Genomic DNA, 23,274 nt, shown 5'->3' on the forward strand with positions numbered 1-23,274 from the left:
ATGCCTTTTCGCTGCTGAATTGATCCACAATACACAATACTATTATTTCTAATTAGTCCATTTCTGTAAAATGGCTTGCATATCCCAAGTGTTGTATTTAGTAAGCATACAGTTGCTGAATTGTGACTTAATATTTACCATAAAATTTGTCTGGATGTTGGATTGATGTAGAAACGTTGGATGATTGGAACAATAAAAGCACATTGCAAAATGGTAGATTAAAAAACTGGAGGTGTGTTTGACTTACTCCTGCAACAGCTGAATTATTTTTAACGTAGAAAAAACAGTATACATACAAGAAGTATACAACTAGTCAATGATAACATGTGCTAGGGGGTACAACAAATTACAGATTATACAAAGACCTTAAAAGAAACACACACTGATTGTTTTAACAGCTTTCTTATTGGAAGAAGGTAGACTGGTCTTAATGTACTGCTTCAATTCCTTATAGGGATGCTTTTTTTATTAGTGAATTTACATTTATGAATATGACATTTTTCTATTAGCACAATTTAGATTTGAGGTTAAATTGTTTTTCTTTTTCCTTATTATGGTTAAGGAAACCGAGCAGCACATTCTCCCATGAAAAAAACATAAGTAATCAAGGATATTAACAATTATAAAACAATCTTTCCATATTTTTTTTACATGTAGACAATGTGAAACCTTTTCTGGATGCTCAACACAAAAAGTACAGTCAATGTCTTTTTGGAGTTTCTTCAGGTAGTGATTCGCAAGGCAATACTTATGGATCATTCTGAAAGGGACATCTTTGACCTTGTTAGCAAGTAGGTATTTGTGTGGTAATAACCAGACTTTTTTCCAACAGATATTAGTGACCACCATTGGATACAATATCCCTTTGAAATAAAGCACGTATAGATCTGTTCTGACGGAGCAAGGAGAAACATATTTTCCCTATTGGAGAATCAACTGGATTAAGCGAGGGAAGGTTAAGAAGGTGAGGTCTGGCTATACCTCTAAATAACGAGAGTTCCAGATGGAATAGAATCAAAGACTCAACTCTAGGTGTTACAGGGATATTATAACGATATAAAAAAAATATTCATAATAGAGTAACAATACTTCTGCATTAAAAAGTTGACTCACCAGCTGGATATGATTATTGAACCAGTTCATTAAAAAATAAATACTTTTTTTTCTATACAATATATCCTTAGCTGATTGATTCTTGACTATGCGTAAAAGCGTGCCTTGACGTAGCTACGCTTGCGTATTTTGAAACGAGTGTTTACGCAAATGTACTAGAGTGTCAAGATGGTGGTAAGTGAGGCCACATCATTCAGAGCATGCACGCTTTTAACAATATTTACATTACCATTAATTAAATGCGTGTTATATGTTTCATAGAAAATTGGGCTGCAGTTCAAAGCCACTTTGGAAAATGTCACAAATGTGCGGCCAGAAGGTGATGACTTCCGCTGGTTTCTAAAGGTAACTAAGAACATGCTAACCAGCTGATGCTAGCCATTTTACGATGAGCTATAACGTTATATTTATCATGACACACAAATAGCGAATTTGTCGAATGGTGAAAAGTTGTATCACTACATAAACAAGACATTTACAGCACGACAAACTATGAAAGGTACTCCTGTGACGTTATTTACAAAACATTGCTAGTTTTTAGTCAGTAAACAATACGCATGTGACGTGTAACGTTATGCAGCTAACGGTAGGTAACAATACAAAAGCATTGCTGATGTAGTGTTGTGGACTCCCAGTAACCCATAGAATTAGGATTAGAATAGAAGGTGTATGCCATGACTACACACAATGTATGCTTCCCTAGTTGACAGACTATTCCCTATAAACTACATTACTTTTTTTTTACCAGAACATGTGCCCTGATCAAAAGTAGTGCACTACATAGGGAATAGGGCTGTAGTGCACTACATAGGGAATAGGGCTGTAGTATAAAGTAGTGCACTACATAGGGAATGGGGTGCCATTTGTGACAAATACCGTAACATACGTACTTTTGTCACAGTTAAAATGTGCCAATTGTGGTGAGATCCCAGAGAAATGGCAGTATATCAACCTTATGGTGAGTAAAGGTGAATTTATCAATGTATCTTATTATTCAAGATTACATTTGATATGCTGACGGATATTCCACACTTTGCAGTGACTGACTGTTTCCCTAGGACAGTGTACCACTTAAAGGAGGAAGAGGGAGTGCCAGCATGGTGCAGAAGTGTAAACTCTGTGCCAGGGACAATTCTATTGGTAAGCAAACAGAAGTAATTACACACAAGTTGTTTCGTACATTCAGCCATTTCACTTTCCTTTGGGGGATCTGAGATGACTGGATAGAGGTAAGCAACAGCTCCACCTTGTTTCTGCCATGATGTTCATATGTTTATGTGTGTTCACAGATATCATGAGAGACACAATCACCCCGTACAACGTGAGTACAGTACTTATTGTGAAGCTTACCTCTCAATTGATCCTTGGCTTGACTGCAATTGAAGGTGGGAAATGTTTAGTAATAATACTGCCTATTTCATCCTACCACTCTGTTGCTGCTGACACTTGAAGTGTTCTGCTACAGTAAAGTACATCTTTAAAACACAAGAGTATTTATTTATTTCAGCCACTCACACCTTCTTGTCTCTTCCTCGTGGTGCTGCTGCTGTGAAGGCTGAGGATAGTGAGAGGTTTAAGACCATGGTGCAGTTTGAGTGTCGAGGCCTGGAGCCGGTAGACTTCCAACCACAAGTGAGAACAGAGCACACTCCTGTACTGTATGTTGTCAAATCTCAGCTAAGGTTGTAGAAGCACAGGTTATATAGCATCAGGGGATTTGTTTTCTCCCTGACTATTCTGATAAAGTATAACAATTGGATCCACTCTACCTTTCAAAAACAGATTCCAAATGTTTAGCATAGACATTTCTGAAACCTTGACATTTTCTTTATTTAGTATTGTTTTGTAACAGTTTAATGACAAATGTTCTTAAGAACTTGTAATACTGCTGAAAGAACAATAATGTCAACTAAAATATGTGCTTTACAATACTACAACACCTCAACCTTGTCCCTTGTCTCTAACATCACATTACTTTGACCTTGAAACAAAACAGGCGGGCTTTGCTGCAGAGGGAGCTGAGTCGGGGACCAAGTTTCCTGAAATCACCCTACTGGAAAAAGTTCGTATTTTTGATCTATGGCCAGTAGGTCAACATAGTAAATGTGAACATTGATTACAAGAATAGTTTCCAGTACCCAATACAATAGTTATTTTCAGTTCAAGAACAGCATTTTTAATACTTCTTCTCCATATCAGGACTGGACAGACTATGACGAGAAGGCCAGTGAGTCAGTGGGCATCTATGAGGTCACACACCAGTTCATCAAGTGTTGAGTTACGGTCAAGCGCTTTGTACGACGACCAGCTAGCCCAGGTGATGGGATGTAAACACACTGGCCAGATATCCACTCATCCACTGACTGAAATGGCTGTCGGTGTCAGACACATCCAAAGCTAATGCAATGCTAATGCATTGCTGTTGACAGTTATAATGCAGTGCTGTTTGGTTTGTGACAAGCAAGAAACATTTGAGGATTGATTGAATGAGATATGTGACCATGCCTTTCCTTTTGTCACTACCTCAATAAAGATCATGAATAAAATAAAATAAACTGATAATGTGGTTTAAGGTTTTCTCTGCCTGGAATGATCTGTATCAGAATGAATTGAGTAAATCTGAGGCACTTCGGTCACAAGAAGTAGTGATTAAACTCAACCATGTATGACTGTCACTGTTCTTGAAAGTTTGTTGTTATTGTCAACAATAGCACAGTACTTTGCTCTTAAACGCACTTTTTAATACAGTCAATAGTAAAACATTATCTCGCTAACGTATTTGGCCAGAGTTCATCCAGAGTTCAACCATTGTTTACACAACTGGACACACTTTCAACTGACTTCATTAAGAAGTCACTGTATTGTGTGACGTTAATATGGGTATAGAAAGCTAGCATCATTACAGGCAAGGAGTTATGCTGCGTTCACACGCTCCACGGAAACTCCTTCGTAGTACTTTGACTTCTCAGTTCGGTGAACGGTTATCCGTATTGTCACTCTTCCCTCTTGGAAGCACTCGTCTCAGCACAACAACCAGCATGGCTCCTCAAAAGAACAGAGTATTCGTCATTGGAGTGGGAATGACAAAGGTAAATCTTGCTATTGGTTATAAATGGTTGCATTTCGACTAGCATTCGTGCTAGCTGGATTGCTATCTAGTATTGAAAGACTATTTAGAAAAGAGCTAGCTCGTTGTCCTTAGCTAGCTAACGTTTTACCTGTCATGTTGGTTAGCAGCATTTCCAAAACACGTAGGTAGCTACAGTAGCTTGTCATTTCTTTCGATAATTAACATAGGCTAAGCAACTACTGTTGGCTAAACATATAACGCGAGATTTAAGACTTTTGTCAGCTGTTCATGTTGGTGTTGCTAGCTATCTAGGTAACTACAGTAACGTAGCTAATTTCAGCTAGCTTTCAAGCTATCCTAGTTAGCTAACACGAAACATTGAATAACAACTATATTGGGCTAACAATGTTTAAAATTGTATTGTGAATTATGGCTTGGAAATGTATTTGCTACCTAGCTAAAATGAAATTGCCATACGTGGCATTTTAAAACCCAGTCTAATCTGAAAGTCCAATACTCCATGGTCATAGGCTAATTGTGCCAAGGGTCATGGATGCATTGCACACACCGATAGCTAGATAAACACTAGCTGCATTGCATGCAGCAGAAGGACGTCCCTCCTGTGCAGTCAGAATTAGAAGAATACTTTCTTTGTCCATTGCCTTTTCAGATCTCACTCACTCTCTCCCAAACACAGGGGTTGTCAGCCATAATGCCGTGCAGTTTACGGGCAAAGTGCCTTGCTCAAGTACACAGCAGTCATGTTGACCCAGAGCTCTGTCTGTGTAGTAGTTGAACTGTTATCCCCAGTCTGAGATTTGATCCAGAACCCTCTCCTGTGTTTTGTCTTTGCAGTTTGAGAAGCCAGGAAAAGAAGACTTTGACTATCCCGACATGGCAAAGATAGCAGGTGGTTGTCATTTCATTTCATTACTGTACCTGTCCTGTACTTGCCAACATTGCTACATTCACCTGGATACACCTTGAGCTATAGTCACCTGGATACTACCTGGTTATAATACCCTGTGTTGTACATGTCATATAATAGTCCCATTCTACATGCAACATTTTGAGTGATGCCCATTGTTCCCTGTTGTGTCTTATAATCATGTTCTTATGACTCAGGCGAGAGGGCCTTGTCTGATGCTGGAGTCCCCTACTCTGCTATAGAGCAAGCCTGTGTGGGCTATGTGTATGGTAAGATACTGTCATTGATTATAATGTTAACTGTCCGTTAAAAGTATTTTTTTTAGGCATATTAAATGCCTTGTGAGTTGCCTTCAAATTCATTCCAAAAGTGCTGTAAGTGTCCACCTAGTAATAAGCTATGATGTCATATAGGCCTAGTAATAAGCTATGATGTCGTATAGGCATAGTAATAAGCGATGATGTCGTATCGGCCTAGTAATAAGCTATGCTGTTGTATAGGCCTGTAAGATATTATAACACAACGCAATCATTCACCTGAGCTGACCTGTGTCTGTGTCATGAAGAGAACTGTCTAGTGATGAACTATTGCTCTTAAAACAAGATCCTGTTACTGTCAATGTAAATGACCATATTATTATCATTATTTTTCAGGTGACTCTACCTGTGGCCAGAGGGCCATCTACCACAGCCTTGGCCTGTCAGGGATCCCCATCATCAACGTCAACAACAACTGCTCCACAGGCTCCACTGCCCTGTTCATGGCCCGACAGCTAATCCAGGGAGGTGAGTGGCACTTGACCATAGATATATTAATCATATCTGTGTTACACACACAGTACTCTATATATACAAAAGTATGTGGACACCCCTTGAAATTAGTGGATTCGGCTATTACAGCCACACCCATTACTGACAGGTGTATAAAATCGAGCACACAGTTGTTCAATCTCCATAGACAAACATTGGCAATATAATGTCCTTACTGAAGAGCTCAGTGACTTTCAACGTGGCACTATCATAGGATACCACCTTTCCAACAAGTCAGTTCGCAAAATTTCTGCCCTGCTAGAGCTGCCCCGGTCAACTGTAAGTGAAGTTATTGTGAAGTAGAAATGTCTAGGAGCAACAACGGCTCAGCTGCAAAGTGGTAGACCACACAAGTTCACAGAACGGAACCCCGGGTGCTGAAGCGCATAGCGAGTAAAAATGGTCTGTACTCTGTTGCAACTCTCGCAAGTGAGTTACAAACTGCATCTGGAAGCAACGTCAGCACAAGAACTGTTTGTCAGGAGCTTCATGAAATGGGTTTCCATGGCCGAGCAGCGCACACAAGCCTAAGATCACCATGTGTAGTGCCAAGCGTCGGCTGGAGTGGTGTATAGCTCGCCACCATTGGACTCAGGAGCGGTGGAAACACATTCTCTGTAGTGATGAATCACGCTTACCTATCTGCAAGTCCGACGGACAAACCTGGGTTTGGCGGATGCCAGTAGAACGCTACCTGCCCAAACGCATTGTGCCAACTGTAAAGTTTGGTGGAGTAGGAATAATGGTCTGCGGTTGTTTTTCATGGTTTGGGCTAGGCCTCTTAGTTCCAGTAAAGGGAAATCTTAACGTTACAGTATACAATGATGTATTTTGGCAACAGTTTGGGGAGCCTTGAGGAAGGCTCTTCCCTGAATTGGAACGCTGACTGCGAGCCAGGCCTAATCACCCAACATCAGTGCACGACCTCACTAATGCTCTTGTGGCTGAATGGAAGCTTATCCCCGCAGCAATGTACCAACATCTAGTGGAAAGCATTCCCAGAAGAGTGGAGGCTGTTAAAGCAGCAAAGGGAGGAGCAACTCCATATTAATGCCCATGATTTCAGAATGAGATGTTCGACGAGCAGGTGTCCACATACTTTTTTTTTCTCTTCTCTGGACGTCATTGGATGGGACACAGAGAGGTGAGTGGGACTGAGATAGAGTGGGGCAGGATTGATTCCTAGGACTAGGAGTCCTTTTCCTGATCTGGTCACATGTTCAGGACAAACTCCTGACCCTAGTGATGCCATGTCCTGGAATCAAACTGAAGTAGGATGCATGCTCATCTACTATGATCCGTCTTATGCTGGACCTAAACATATGCCTTCTTTTGCTGACTGTAGGTCTGGTTGACTGTGCACTAGCCCTTGGCTTTGAAAAGATGGAGAGAGGCTCCTTGTCATCAAAGGTAAGACCAATCGTAGTACATGATCAGGACTAACCCAGTGTATTGTAGTTAATGATCAGGACTAACTCAGTGTATTGTAGTTCATGATCAGGACTAACCCTGTGTATTGTAGTTCATGGACAGGACTAGCCCCATGGACAGGACTAACCCGGTGTATTGTAGTTCATGGACAGGACTAACCCAGTGTATTGTAGTTCATGGACAGGACTAACCCCATGGACAGGACTAACCTGGTGTATTGTAGTTCATGGACAGGACTAACCCAGTGTATTGTAGTACATGATCAGGACTAACCCAGTGTATTGTAGTTCATGGACAGGACTAACCCAGTGTATTGTAGTTCATGGACAGGACTAACCCAGTGTATTGTAGTTCATGGACAGGACTAACCCCATGGACAAGCATATGGAGGTGATGTTCAACACATATGGGATGGCAGCAGCACCGGCAGCACCACAGATGTTTGGCAACGCGGGCAGAGAACACATGGAGAAATACGGTAAACATGATGGTGTGCGTGCACAGATGTACAGTACCTTATGAAGTGTGTTGTTTTCAGCCTTTTCTTTCATCTGGATGATACACCATGTAGTGCGTGACTGTGGAACTCTGGGAAGTCTGTCATTGAATAGTTAAGTGTATTAATTCCCGGGACTCTTCCAGGTACTACACCAGAGCACTTTGCTAAAATCGCATGGAAGAACCACAAGCATTCCACCAACAACCCGTAAGACTGCAACCATCAGCTCTTTAACACACAGAAGGCCTGGTCATTAGAAATGACCTTCTTTGACCAATCCAAAAGATCAATGTTTTCCTGCCACTGCATGACAACTGTGTGTGTGTGTTTGTGTTTGTGTGTGTGTTAACAGGTACTCTCAGTTCCAGGATGAGTACAGTCTGGACCAGGTCAAACAGTCCAGGAAGGTGTTTGAGTTCCTTACTCTTCTCCAGTGTTGGTAAGGAGTCCCACTATCTCTCTGGGGCAGTGTTTCCCCTACCAGAGGATAGGCAGAGTGGGGCAGCCCTCCCTGACCTCCACCTCTATAGAGTTTGGCTTTATTTGATTACAATGAAACATTTTGGTGTTAAGGACCAGGGTGTTCCTTTGGGGGCTTTTGCACTCTGGCAGGAGAAAGTATCTATGGGACACTAACATTTTCGTTGTCGTCCCCCCAGTCCTACCTCTGACGGTGCAGGGGCAGCTGTCCTGGCCAGTGAGGGCTTTGTGAGGCGCCATGGTCTAGAGCACCAGGCGGTGGAGATCTTAGCCCAGGAGATGGTCACGGACCTCGCAACTACCTTCGAAGACAATAGCTGCATGAAGATGGTGAGAGGGGACATAAAGCTGTTCAAAAGTATCCAACAACTTTGAAATGCAGAACAACAAAAAGATAGTGACTTATTGTGTTGTTTCCTGTCAGGTTGGATACGACATGACCTCCCTGGCAGCCAAGAAGTGTTTTGAGACGGCGGGCCTGAAACCCAGTGACGTCAATGTGATCGAGCTACATGACTGTTTCTCTGCCAACGAGCTGATCACGTACGAGGCTCTGGGGTTGTGCCCAGAGGGTGAGTCTGACCCTACCAATCTACCGCCTATTTCTAGCCACATAGAAGTAGCATTGTTAATTCTCTAGAAGGTTTTTTTTATTTAAAAGAATATATAGAATTGCCTTTTATTTGTTTTTCACTGTTTCTGATTTGTTCAGTTCAATGTTTTACTATAGTTGAATTGTTCATATTTTTTTTTGAATGAGAGGCCTTCTGTGTGTATATTTGATCTCATGTCATACTCCTGTCATAAACATAATGAGTTTTACCCCCTGGTTGTGTTCCCTTAGCGTTCTGAGTTTTACCCCCTGGTTGTGTTCCCTTAGCGTTCTGAGTTTTACCCCCTGGTTGTGTTCCCTTAGCGTTCTGAGTTTTACCCCCTGGTTGTGTTCCCTTAGCGTTCTGAGTTTTACCCCCTGGTTGTGTTCCCTTAGCGTTCTGAGTTTTACCCCCTGGTTGTGTTCCCTTAGCGTTCTGAGTTTTACCCCTGGTTGTGTTCCCTTAGCATTCCGTTCTGTTTTACCCCCTTGCTGTGTTCCCTTAGCATTCTGAGTTTTACCCCCTGGTTGTGTTCCCTTAGCGTTCTGAGTTTTACCCCCTGGTTGTGTTCCCTTAGCATTCTGAGTTTTACCCCCTGGTTGTGTTCCCTTAGCGTTCTGAGTTTTACCCCCTGGTTGTGTTCCCTTAGCATTCCGTTCTGTTTTAGCATTCCGTTCCCCCTTGCTGTGTTCCCTTAGCATTCTGAGTTTTACCCCCTGGTTGTGTTCCCTTAGCATTCTGAGTTTTACCCCCTGGTTGTGTTCCCTTAGCATTCTGAGTTTTACCCCCTGGTTGTGTTCCCTTAGCATTCTGAGTTTTACCCCCTGGTTGTGTTCCCTTAGCGTTCTGAGTTTTACCCCTGGTTGTGTTCCCTTAGCGTTCTGAGTTTTACCCCTGGTTGTGTTCCCTTAGCACATTCTGAGTTTTACCCCCTGGCTTCTTAGCATTCTGTTTTACCCCCTGGTTGTGTTCCCTTAGCATTCTGAGTTTTACCCCCTGGCTGTGTTCCCTTAGCATTCTGAGTTTTACCCCCTGGTTGTGTTCCCTTAGCATTCCGTTCTGTTTTACCTTTGTACCACACTTTGTGACTGTCTGCCTGTAGGCCAACATGAAAAGCGCTTTAAAGATCAAAGGTATTATATTATTTAATGTATCACTGTTCTATGTTCCTAGGTAAGGCTGGAGAGCTGATAGACAGAGGAGACAACACGTACGGAGGCCAGTGGGTGGTCAACCCCAGCGGAGGACTCATCTCTAAAGGACACCCTCTGGGAGCCACAGGTAATAATAACTATGACCAAGTGACCTCTAACCCCTGACCCTTCTCGCCGTCACAAGTCAGCACAAACACCTGCTGCCCCACCCCATAACCCCTGACCTCGTAACCCTTGACCCCTCTATGAGCTACAGGTAAACAACACCAACCATCTCCTGCTGACCCAGTGACTTCATCATCCTCCTAATCCAACAACTAATTTTGTATGCAACAAATTAATGTTGAAAAAGCTACATTATAGATTAAGATGGAATCTGAATGTGTGATGTGACTGTATTTCAGTCATGACCACCAGAGGGCAGTAGTCTCCTGAGAAAGTCAGTAACTCCCACAAAAGCCTTTATCCATGCTTTGCCTGTAACACACAGACAGGAAGTGACATCCTGAGTAGTCCCAGGAGGATATTGAACTGTGTGCTAGGTTGATTCCTGTCATTACCTTCTTGCCCTTTGTGCTGTTGTCTATGCCAAATAATGTTTGTACCATGTTTTGTGTTGCTATTATGTTGCATGGACTCACTCTGTGTGAAATAATAGGAGTTGACATGAATTTTTAATTTTTTTAATTTTTAATTTTATCTTTATTTAACCAGGTAGGCAAGTTGAGAACAAGTTCTCATTTACAATTGCGACCTGGCCAAGATAAAGCAAAGCAGTTCGACAGATACAACGACACAGAGTTACACATGGAGTAAAACAAACATACAGTCAATAATACAGTAGAAACAAGTCTATATACAATGTGAGCAAATGAGGTGAGAAGGGAGGTAAAGGCAAAAAAGGCCATGGTGGCAAAGTAAATACAATATAGCAAGTAAAACACTGGAATGGTAGTTTTGCAATGGAAGAATGTGCAAAGTAGAAATAAAAATAATGGGGTGCAAAGGAGCAAAATTAATTAATTAAATACAGTTGGGAAAGAGGTAGTTGTTTGGGCTAAATTATAGATGGGCTATGTACAGGTGCAGTAATCTGTGAGCTGCTCTGACAGTTGGTGCTTAAAGCTAGTGAGGGAGATAAGTGTTTCCAGTTTCAGAGATTTTTGTAGTTCGTTCCAGTCATTGGCAGCAGAGAACTGGAAGGAGAGGCGGCCAAAGAAAGAATTGGTTTTGGGGGTGACTAGAGAGATATACCTGCTGGAGCTTGTGCTACAGGTGGGAGATGCTAGCTGAGATAAGGGGGGACTTTACCTAGCAGGGTCTTGTAGATGACATGGAGCCAGTGGGTTTGGCGACGAGTATGAAGCGAGGGCCAGCCAACGAGAGCGTACAGGTCGCAATGGTGGGTAGTATATGGGGCTTTGGTGACAAAACGGATTGCACTGTGATAGACTGCATCCAATTTGTTGAGTAGGGTATTGGAGGCTATTTTGTAAATGACATCGCCAAAGTCGAGGATTGGTAGGATGGTCAGTTTTACAAGGGTATGTTTGGCAGCATGAGTGAAGGATGCTTTGTTGCGAAATAGGAAGCCAATTCTAGATTTAACTTTGGATTGGAGATGTTTGATATGGGTCTGGAAGGAGAGTTTACAGTCTAACCAGACACCTAAGTATTTGTAGTTGTCCACGTATTCTAAGTCAGAGCCGTCCAGAGTAGTGATGTTGGACAGGCGGGTAGGTGCAGGTAGCGATCGGTTGAAGAGCATGCATTTAGTTTTACTTGTATTTAAGAGCAATTGGAGGCCACAGAAGGAGAGTTGTATGGCATTGAAGCTTGCCTGGAGGGTTATTAACACAGTGTCCAAAGAAGGGCCGGAAGTATACAGAAGTATAACTAACCCTTCCTCTGTCCCCCATACAACATCTGTAAAATCCCTCCGTCAAGTATTGCATTTCAAGCGCAGATTCAACTACAAAGACCAGGGAGCTTTCCGAAAGCCTCATACAGAAAGGCGGTGATTGGTAGATGGGTAACAATTACAAATCAGACACTGATTAACTTTAAGCATGGTCAAGTTAATATTTATGCTGTGGATGATGTATTAAACCACCCAGATACAAAGATACAGTCGTCCTTCTGAACTGAGCTGCAGGACAGGAAGGAAACAGGGTTGTCACCATGAGGCTTTTGGTGATTTTAAAACCACTACAGAGTTCGTTGTCTGTAATGGGAGAAAACTGAGGATGGATCAACAACATTCTAGTGACTCCACAATAATGACCTAAATGACAGAGTGAAAAGAAGAATACAAATATACATAATATAAATATTCCAAAACATGCTTATGTATGCAACCAGACACTAAAGTAATGCAGCAAAGGAATATACGTTTTGGCCTAAATGCAAAGCCTAATGTTTGGGGTAAATCCAACGCATCACTGAGTAACTGCCTCCTTATTTCCAAGCATGTTGGTGGCTGCATCATGTTATGCTTGACATTGGCAAAGACTGGGGAGTTTTTCAGGATGAAAAGAAACAGAATGGAGCTAAGCACAGGCAAAATCCTAGAGGAAAACTTGGTTCAGTCTGCTTTCCACCAGACACTGGGAGACAAATTCATCTTTCAGCACGACAATAACCTTCAACACAAAGCCACAATTACGCTGGAGCTGCATACCAAGAAGACAGTGAAGTGTTCTGGGTGGCCAAGTAACAGGTTTGTATTAAATCTGCATAAAAATCTATGGCAAGACTTGAAAATGGCTGTCTAGCCATGATCCCCAACATCTTGACAGAGCTTGAAGAATTACGAAAAGAATAAAGGGCAAGTATAGTAATCGCTGCCAAAGCTGTTATGAGACTTACCCAGAGTGACTCACAGCTGTAATCACTGCCAAAGCTGTTATGAGACTTACCCAGAGTGACTCACAGCTGTAATCACTGCCAAAGCTGTTATGAGACTTACCCAGAGTGACTCACAGCTGTAATCACTGCCAAAGCTGTTATGAGACTTACCCAGAGTAACTCACAGCTGTAATCACTGCCAAAGCTGTTATGAGACTTACCCAGAGTGACTCACAGCTGTAATCACTGCCAAAGCTGTTATGAGACTTACCCAGAGTGACTCACAGCTGTAATCACTGCCAAAGGTGTTATGAGACTTACCCAGAGTGACTCACAGCTGTAATCGCTGCCAAAGGTGTTTCTAACATGTATTGACTCAGGTGTTGAATACTTATATAATGAAGGTTTTTTTCATTATTTATAAATTCTATACTTTTTTAAAGATTATTCTTCCACTTTGAAATTATAGAGGATTGTTTTAATTTTAATCCCACTTTGTAACACAACAAGGGAGTTGTAGACTTTCTATAGCCACTGTACTGTATTTATTAAGGATCCCCATTTAGTTCCTGCCAAGGCAGCAGCCCCTCTTCCTGGGGTTTATATTGGATCCCCATTAGTTCCTGCCAAGGCAGCAGCTACTCTTCCTGGGGTTTATTATGGATCCCCATTAGTTACTGCCAAGGCAGTAGCTACTCTTCCTTGGGTTTATTATGTGCTGGAATGCTAACCTAGGAGTCACGTCCAGCAAGATTAGGGAGGGGTGTTAACTTGTCACCCTCTTTCATGTGGTAGGCAAGAGTTGATGGAAATTAAGTGCATTGGAACGCTAGCGAGAGTGAGATTTTGACCACGGTGACCCGACCTGGTTAAATCGGAGAGGATTATAAATGTCTGCAATGGAGGCCCTATGTGGTAATTTTTCAATGTAGGAATTAGGAAAGAAAAATGGAAGGTCGTTGTGTTTTTATAGGGCCAGCAATGTGTTGTGTCAGGGACCTAAGGTTATTTTTAATTTGTGAAATGACATCCTGCCTCAGCCACACTCTGGGTTCAAATGCCTGTTGTCCATCTGGTTAGATTTAGCAATCCAGCATTAGCACTTACAGGCTTTGTGTGTGTGTGGGTGCGTTGAGTGTTGTGGGTTGTGGGTGTGTGCGTTGAGTGGTGGGTGTGTGCGTTGAGTGTTGTGGGTGTGTGTGTGTGCTCGGAAGGAAGGAAGGAAGGAAGGAAGGAAGGAAGGAAGGACAAACAGGAAATCCATAATCTATGATAGGAAATCAATCTGTTAATTGAGACCTTTCAAATATGTAGACTTACATGTGATGTTCAGTTTGTTGTCCAAGTAGATATTACAGTAGGCTTTCCAATCCCTCTGGTTGTTAGCATGATGACTTTCTTATATAACGCTTATATAGCTGTAGAGTGCGTTGACCTGTGATTTTGTAAGTTCTGGCCCAGTTTTCTGATCTCACAGACATCCTAGAGCTCTAAATGTAATTCTGTGACTGACCTTCGTCTCTCTGTGGTGTATTACTCCGGTCTGGTTCAGTATTAACCTCCCGTCTCTGTAGTTGATGTGTCAGGTCTGGCCCAGTGTTCTGACCTCTCTCTCTCTCTCTCTCATTTTGTTCTTGTTGATTACTCTGGTCTTGCTGAGCGTTCTGATCTCTGGGATTGACTCAGTGCATTGACCCTATCGGTTTCTGTTATTGCTCAGGTCTGTTCTATTGTGTTGGCCTTAATTTCTCTCTGTGGTTGATTAGTCAGGTCTGGCCCAGTGGTCTGATCTGATCTCTGTCTGTGTATGTGTTTGACCTCCCCGCTCTCTCTCTCTGTGCTTGCTCAGGTCTGGCCCAGTGTGCGGAGCTGTGCTGGCAGCTGAGAGGCCAGGCTGAGAGGAGGCAGGTCCCAGGGGCGAAGGTGGCCCTACAGCACAACATCGGCCTGGGAGGAGCTGTGGTCGTCACTCTCTACAGGATGGGGTTCCCTCAGGATGCCAGGTGAGTCTATCCGTCTACCAACTTACTAATGAACGGACTAGGTGAGAAACACACAACTGAGGTGATTTACCAAATAACTAAATAACTAGGCTTTATCTCTCAGATCCTTGCAGAAATCAGATGTTTAAAACCAGTTTTCTTTTTTTGTGGGGGGGGGGCAATTTCATGGTAGCGGAATTACGCTGAGACTGAGATTTCTCACTTTAAAATGTACAATAAATAAAACAATTTCTTTCCATGTTTAACAAACCAAACAACTCTATGCACAAGGACTACTTAGAACAATTTACACAGAAAATATTACAAAAACACAAATACAAAAGTCTGGTAACAAAATCAAACTTTTCCAGTAAATGTTTTTATAAAAACATTTGACTGTGTAAATAGTTCAAAGTAGTTATTGTGCATAGAGTTGTTTGGTTTTATTAAACGTTGAAATCAATGTTTTGTTTTTTGGCAAACATTTTTAAAGTGACACATCAGAGTCTCGGTGTAATTCCGTTAATAGGGAATAGAGTTTTGTTTGGGACGTGGCCACAGCATGTACTTTAACCTTCTGTGTTGGAACAGATTAAGTAAAGATACTGTAGTATGGCCTTGAACCATACTCCTTTCAACATTGGTGCACACACACACACACACACACACACACACACACACATTTGCACACAAGCACACACACGTTTACTTTGTGACTGTCCTTCAATGATGATGTTGCACACACACACACACACACGCGCGTTTTTACTAGCCTCTCTTTTCTCTCTGAGAACGCACTCTTAACTGAAGCCGTGTTCTGTTCCTGTGTGTGTTTCTAGTTCCCAGATAGCGGCTGTCCCCACCAGAGCAGAACGTCTGGAGGGCTTCAGAGTCTATTCTGTCTTCCAGGAGATAGAGAACAAACTACAGGAGGTACACCACTTGGACAAACTAACTTCCTGGTCATCATTTATATCCTCCTATACAAAGTCCAAATGTGTTCATGTTCTGTGTGGGTGCTGACGACTGCTTTACCTCAGTCTCACTCTGCGGAGTCATTGCTGCTTCTTGGCACATCAATTAAGTGCCACATTTGAATGTTATTTAACTTATTTAACTATAAAGCTTTTTGTATTATAATAATGACTATATAAGGTGATCTCTGTTTAACAGTCTGTCACCAGAGACCAATGTCAAGGTAGTCTCAGAACCCAGTACCACTAGCTAGCTTTGTGATTTATGGAGTCCGTCAACTCGTATATATTTAGGTAACTTTAACCCGACGTTAGCCTCCGCTGCCACATTAACCTAACACAACCCAACAGAACGCAGAGCCATAACAGCCCATCTCTCTCTGCTCTGATGTCACATCGGGTTTGTCTGCAGGAAGGAGTAGACGTTGTGAAGAAGATTGGAGGAGTTTTTGCCTTCAAGGTGACAGATGGACCCGAGGGGAAAGACGCTCTGTGGGTCGTAGACGCGAAGAATGGACACGGCTCCGTGAGCAACGATGCTGGTGTGTGTCTGTCTGTCATCAGATGATCTGGTCTTTGTGTTTTAATGTTGAGTGTTTTTATCAATGTGAGCATTCGAGGTATTGGAGGAGATCGATGATCTTGGCTGAGACTTTGACATATTCGATTTCCTGACAACAACAAAAAAACAGAAGGACTGTCCGTCTGAGGAGATGGTTGTCTGCAGAATATAAATGACTGAAGGATGGGTGGTCTGTCTTCTGAGAGAGCAGTTCTGGAATGCAAAAGACAAAGAAGGATTTTTATCCAAATGCCAAACACACAATTTTTGAATTGCTTCCTTTTAGAAAACACACACACACACACACACACACACACACACACAGAGAACTTTTAAATTGCTTCCATTATGGCTGTCTGGAGTAATGTCCTTTTCTTCCACTCAGCTCTGTTGAAAAACCTTTAAAAACTTGGCCTTCCTCTGAGCCTTTCCTGTTATCAAACCTATCTCACTTGTTAGGATGTTTTATAGAAAGCAAGGTAGCGTCCTAATCGCACCATATTCCCTATATGGAACACTACTGTTGAGCACTATGGGGTGGCATTTGGGACATTGCCCCAATAGTACGTTGAATGGTCTCTAAAGAGCAGCGGACATTTCATAAAAGCAACTTCCGTGGTTGAAGTGGCCGGTGTGTGTGAAGTAGAGCACAGCACAGTACACTTCATCCTGTCCCTGGTACTGGAATGACAACTTGTTCCCTTCTTAACCACATGGACAGTAGTCTATCATGTTATTGAACCATGAATAGCGCAGTCCCAGTGATTAAGGTGTTGGGCATTGAAGTTAACATGAAGTCAAGGATCCAATGTATTTTGCAGTATATAGTTGATTGGATTCTGGAATGGTTCCGATCAACAAGAAACTGGAGATGAGGGAGAAACTATAGAGCTTACTTCCTCTTTTTCTGTTCGTAAACAGTGTCGTTCTACAAAGTTGTGCCTTCTGCATCCCTTTTGATATTTTAAGTAGAAATTGTGCAACAATGTTGAATTTTAAAATCCGGTTCTATTAAATGACGTGCCGGTTAATATAGACCACATGGAAAATTCAATAGATCTTATATTTTTTTTATTTTTAAACTTCCAACAGGGCGAAAACGGGTCAAATCAGTGTTTCCACGTCATTTCAACCCCCCCCAAAAAGTCACTGTGATGATGACAATGGAATCAAAATGGAAAACTGATTGGATTTCTCAAACAAAGTCATCAACTTCAGGGCATTTTGTCTTTTTCACCCAACTTTTGAATTGAAATCAAATGACATGAGGACATTGTTTTGTTGTTTTCACATTGAATTCAAAACTAAACATTGAACTGATGTCTTTGCCCGATGGGTTGCTAAAGTTAAAACAAACTGAGGGGGTCGAGCATAACATGTCAACACTCTTCTCTTATCCATAGATAAAGGGTAGAAATGTTTTTAACCATGACCTTTTTTGTGAAGATTACATTCAGTTGCCCCTCGCTGTTGGAAGGGGAAGGTTTTTGTAGGGCAGGATAATTGAAGGAAGGTTTTTGTAGGGCAGGAAAATTGAAGGAAGGTTTTTGTAGGGCAGGATAATTGAAGGAAGGTTTTTGTAGGGCAGGATAATTGAAGGAAGGTTTTTGTAGGGCAGGAAGGTTTTTAATTGAAGGAAGGTTTTTGTAGGGCAGGATAATTGAAGGAAGGTTTTTGTAGGGCAGGATAATTGAAGGAAGGTTTTTGTAGGGCAGGATAATTGAAGGAAGGTTTTTGTAGGGCCGTATAATTGAAGGAAGGTTTTTGTAGGGCAGGATGGATATATGAAGGAAGGGCAGGATAATTTTTTTTGTAGGGCATTATTTAATTTTATTCTCTCCTCCATTTAGATAAGAAGGCTGACTGCACTATCACCATGGGAGATGAAGACTTAATGAAGCTGATGACAGGCAAGATGAATCCACAGACGGTGAGTCCTTAAAACAACAATGAATAAGGCTATGTCCCAAATGGCACCATATTCCCTATATAGTGCACAGCCTTTTCAAATCAAATTTTATTTGTCACATACACATGGTTAGCAGATGTTAATGCGAGTGTAGCGAAATGCTTTTTATCAGATCTCTATGCTAATAGGGTGCCATTTTGGATGAAGCCCAATACTATTGTCCTCTTGTTCAGTTTTATACACATTTATACAAAATATAAAAACAGAAATGCCTTATTTACATAAGTATTCAGACCCTTTGCTAGAGACTCGAAATTGAGCTCAGGTGCATCCTGTTCCTATTGATCATCCTTGGTGTTTCTTCAACTTGATTGGAGTGCAACTGTGGTAAACACAATTGTCTATATAAGGTCCCACCGTTGACAATCTTTGTCAGCAAAAACAAATCCATGAGGTCGAAGGAATTGTCTGTAGAGCTCTGAGACAGAATTGTGTCGAGGTACAGATCTGGGGAAGGGTAACAAAAGATTTCTGCAGCATTGAAGGTCCCTAAGAAGACAGTGACCTCCATCAATCTTAAATGGAAGTTAGGAACCACAAAGACTTTTCTTAGAGCTGGCCGCCCGGCCAAACTGAGCAATCGGGCAACAAGGGCTATTCCTTCTCATTTCATCTGACCTGACCTTGGGCTGAATTCCTCACTCCTCCCTACCAAGCCTAGTGCAAATAGAGTTCCTCAGGAGAGGCAGGTGGTTACATAGATGCGTAAGAGATCAGCTTTTATGAATCTTGGAAGTATTTTTTTTAAATTAAATGTTCTTTTTATTCATTTGATTTTGGTCAAAGTGACCAAAGCGAGCGAAGCCCGATCTTAAGTAGGATGCCAAATCTGATTTGATTGTTTTCTAAAAATAGGTTTGGAAATTGGCCAGTGTAATGAGATTAGTCCTTGTCCAGAGTGCATTCTGTTATGCCATAGAGTGGGTCTCCTCTCTCACTCACTCTCACTCATCCCTCCCCTTCTCTCCCCTAAGAAATAAATGTCTAGTCAAGGCCTTCAGATGTATTAAGGGCATCAGCCCCTTGTCTGTTCATGGACATTGACCCTGGACGTAAGGAACACAGTCTGACAACGCCCACAGACCAAGGACAATTCACTCAACATGTAACAGACGGAGAGAAAAATCAATTGAATGAGTTTGTTCAAACTTCAGTCAACTTTACATACACACACACACACACACACACACACACACACACACACACACACACACAAGAAATAGGATGAGTATGTTTACCTACTTCAGCAAACAGTGTGGGTGTCCTCAAGTACTTTGCAATCACGCAAAGTCTTCAAAATCAGAGGTCAAGTGGGGCCAGGTAACAACAGAGAATAGCCAGGTGTGGTCTCAGACCTCTGTTAGAAACCCAGGTACCACAGGGAAAGGTGTGGTCTCAGACCTCTGTTAGGAACCCAGGTACCACAGGGAAAGGTGGATAATTGAAGGAAGGTTTTTGTAGGGCAGGATAATTGAAGGAATGTTTTTGTAGGGCAGGATAATTGAAGGAAGGTTTTTGTAGGGCGGGATAATTGAAGGAAGGTCAAGTGGGGCCAGGTACAACAGAGAATAGCCAGGTGTGGTCTATGACCTCTGTTAGAAACCCAGCTACCACAGGGAAAGGTATGGTCTCAGACCTCTGTTAGAAACCCAGGTACCACAGGGAAAGGTGTGTTCTCAGACCTCTGTTAGGAACCCAAGGTACCACAGGGGCCATATTTGGCCAGGTGTGGTTTCAGACCTCTGTTAGGAACCCAGGTACCACAGGGGCCATATTTGGCCAGGTGTGGTCTCAGACCTCTGTTAGGAACCCAGGTACCACAGGGAAAGGTGTGGTCTCAGACCTCTGTTAGGAACCCAGGTACCACAGGGAAAGGTGTGGTCTCAGACCTCTGTTAGGAACCCAGGTACCACAGGGAAAGGTGTGGTCTCAGACCTCTGTTAGGAACCCAGGTACCACAGGGGCCATATTTGGCCAGGTGTGGTCTCAGACCTCTGTTAGGAACCCAGGTACCACAGGGAAAGGTGTGGTCTCAGACCTCTGTTAGGAACCCAGGTACCACAGGGAAAGGTGTGGTCTCAGACCTCTGTTAGGAACCCAGGTACCACAGGGGCCATATTTGGCCAGGTGTGGTCTCAGACCTCTGTTAGGAACCCAGGTACCACAGGGAAAGGTGTGGTCTCAGACCACCGTTAGGAACCCAGGTACCACAGGGAAAGGTGTGGTCTCAGACCTCTGTTAGGAACCCAGGTACCACAGGGAAAGGTGTGGTCTCAGACCTCTGTTAGGAACCCAGGTACCACAGGGCCAGGTGTGGTCTCAGACCTCTGTTAGGAACCCAGGTACCACAGGGAAAGGTATGTTCTCAGACCTCTGTTAGGAACCCAGGTACCACAGGGAAAGGTGTGTTCTCAGACCTCTGTTAGGAACCCAGGTACCACAGGGAAAGGTGTGTTCTCAGACCTCTGTTAGGAACCCAGGTACCACAGGGACCATATTTGGCCAGGTGTGGTTTCAGACCTTAGATATAAAGGACTTCAAAGACGTGAGAGCGATGAGATGTATTGTTATTGAACTAAGCTCGTCCCCAGTTTGGCTGGAGGACCAGACTATAACTGATTCCCATGATCCATTTTCTGACGTTGAGGAGAAAGGGAGATGACACAGCAGGGAAATATAGATTTTTACCATTGTGACATTTTCAGCAGGTGGGCGTTTTCCAATCCAACATTTCGCAATTGAACCAAAAGTAATACAAAGGGAGGAGAAATTCCACAGGGAAGCATGTGATTAATGATAGTGGATGGGCGATTTTTTTTTTTTCTAGCTAAATCTAGGCCCACTTCCCACCCACACACCTGGGGCCATTGATTAATTTGGTTTAATTGATCCTTTCAGCAACACTGAACACAGTCCTTTGGGTTTTCCCTTTGTTCATTTACCCAAAAGGAAAGAGAAACCTTCACACTGCTCTTCTTAGTATCACTTATTTTATTCAAGCTTATGCGTCGGACTCTTAGTCTTCGTCAGAGCTTTTATTTGTGAGAGTCAGCAGAATTGAAGGAGTTGGAAAACAAATGGAATTGAACCTTTATTTAACCACGAAAGACACTTGAGGTTAGAAACCTCTTGTTGTACCAGTTAACAGACATCATACACATACTTCCTCAAGGATGAATCCTGCAATGTTATGGTTGTTTTTGGGGTTTAGATCTGGGCCATTAATCTCATCACCGTTTATGCATTGGATTTGATCTGAACCGCTGAAACGCAGGCAGGCATGCCTCCAGTTGGTTCATGTCAGAGCAGAGCCCTTCCCTGGCTGCAAGCTGTCACCCTGACGAACACTGCCAGCCCCTCCCGCTCTCTCTTTCTCCCCCCACACGTGTCCCAGTTTTCAGTGAACTGTGTCAATCCTGCAACTGGGTATTCTGAACCCTTTAAACCTTGGATCATGAGCAGTAGTTGACTTTCCTGTGTTTTAACCCATTGTCCTCTGATTGATCATTTCTCTCTCCCACCTGTCCGCTGCAGGCATTCTTCCAGGGCAAGCTGAAGATCGCAGGAAACATGGGCATGGCCATGAAGCTTCAGAGTCTGCAGCTGGTGCCAGCCAAAGCCAAGCTGTGATTGGCTGATAGACCCTCAGCTCTGGAACTTCTGCCATTCTCTCACCCCTCCCCATATGCACATTCTCTCACCCTTCCCCTCACCCCTTTCTCACCCCTCACCCCTCCTCTCACCCCTCACCCCTCATTTCACCTCTCTCTCACCCCTCCTCTCACCCCTCACCCCTTTCTCACCCCTCCTCTCACCTCTCTCACCCCTCACCCCTTTCTCACCCCTTTCTCATCCCTCACCCCTTTCTCACCCCTCCTCTCACCTCTCTCACCCCTCCTCTCACCCCTTTCTCACCCTCCTCTAACCTCTCTCACCCTCCTCACACCTCTCCTCATCTCTCACCTCTCCTCCTCTCTGACCTCTCCCTCTCTCTGACCTCTCCCTCTCTCTCACCTCTCCTCCTCTCTGACCTCTCCCTCTCTCTGACCTCTCTGACCTCTCTCTGACCTCTCCCCCTCTCTGACCTCTCTGACCTCTCTCCTCTCTGACCTCTCCTCCTCTCTGACCTCTCCTCCTCTCTGACCTCTCCTCCTCTCTGACCTCTCCTCCTCTCTCACCTCTCCTCCTCTCTCACCTCTCTGACCTCTCCTCCTCTCTCTATCATCTATTCCATCTCTCTGACCTCTCCTCCTCTCTGACCTCTCCTCCTCTCTGATCTCTCCTCCTCTCTGACCTCTCCTCTCTCTGACCTCTCCTCCTCTCTGACCTCTCCTCCTCTCTCTATCATCTCATTCCATCTCTATCTTCCTCTCTGACCTCTCCTCCTCTCTCACCTCTCCTCCTCTCTGACCTCTCCTCCTCTCTGACCTCTCCTCCTCTCTGACCTCTCCTCCTCTCTGACCTCCTCCTCTCTGACCTCTCCTCCTCTCTGACCTCCTCCTCTCTCACCTCCTCCTCTCTGACCTCCTCCTCTCTCACCTCCTCCTCTGACCTCTCCTCCTCTCTCACCTCCTCTCTGATCTCTCCTCCTCTTTGACCTCTCCTCCTCTCTCACCTCTCCTCCTCTCTGACCTCTCCTCCTCTCTGACCTCTCCTCCTCTCTGACCTCTCCTCCACACCCTTTCACATTCACTTTTAATGTAGCCTCTCTCTTTCTCTATTGATCCCTCTCACTATCTATCTTTGAAATAGATTCTACACTAGACAATTAGTTGAGAAATCAACCCCAGTGTCCCAAGATTCTAACTTCCTCAAGTGTCCTGTAACATAATTGATAATGAGATAATATTTATATTTAATTCA

At 43.2% G+C, this 23,274-nt stretch overlaps 2 protein-coding genes and 1 long non-coding RNA gene across 3 annotated transcripts; all 3 read left to right on the forward strand.

The window, feature by feature from the left end:
• Positions 1-1,212: 1,212 nt before the first annotated feature.
• Positions 1,213-3,685, forward strand: czib (CXXC motif containing zinc binding protein). Its single transcript, XM_024436262.2, has 8 exons — positions 1,213-1,287; positions 1,375-1,458; positions 2,015-2,071; positions 2,172-2,253; positions 2,403-2,434; positions 2,668-2,745; positions 3,110-3,175; positions 3,313-3,685. The coding sequence occupies exons 1-8, from the start codon at positions 1,282-1,284 to the stop codon at positions 3,388-3,390; spliced, it is 483 nt and encodes a 160-aa protein (XP_024292030.1). The 5' UTR covers positions 1,213-1,281; the 3' UTR covers positions 3,391-3,685.
• A 270-nt stretch (positions 3,686-3,955) lies between these two features.
• Positions 3,956-22,172, forward strand: scp2a (sterol carrier protein 2a). Its single transcript, XM_024436261.2, has 16 exons — positions 3,956-4,202; positions 5,039-5,093; positions 5,309-5,380; positions 5,765-5,896; positions 7,266-7,330; positions 7,703-7,829; positions 7,994-8,057; positions 8,203-8,289; positions 8,510-8,660; positions 8,755-8,902; positions 10,097-10,204; positions 14,774-14,927; positions 15,746-15,839; positions 16,293-16,422; positions 18,293-18,372; positions 21,946-22,172. The coding sequence occupies exons 1-16, from the start codon at positions 4,029-4,031 to the stop codon at positions 22,039-22,041; spliced, it is 1,737 nt and encodes a 578-aa protein (XP_024292029.1). The 5' UTR covers positions 3,956-4,028; the 3' UTR covers positions 22,042-22,172.
• Positions 18,678-20,523, forward strand: LOC121847513. Its single transcript, XR_006084381.1, has 2 exons — positions 18,678-19,783; positions 19,830-20,523. It is a non-coding gene; the product is annotated as an uncharacterized LOC121847513 (long non-coding RNA).
• Positions 22,173-23,274: the final 1,102 nt, after the last annotated feature.

The sequence above is a fragment of the Oncorhynchus tshawytscha genome, linkage group LG10, assembly GCF_018296145.1.
Source record: "Oncorhynchus tshawytscha isolate Ot180627B linkage group LG10, Otsh_v2.0, whole genome shotgun sequence".
Classification (NCBI taxonomy): Eukaryota; Metazoa; Chordata; class Actinopteri; order Salmoniformes; family Salmonidae; genus Oncorhynchus; species Oncorhynchus tshawytscha.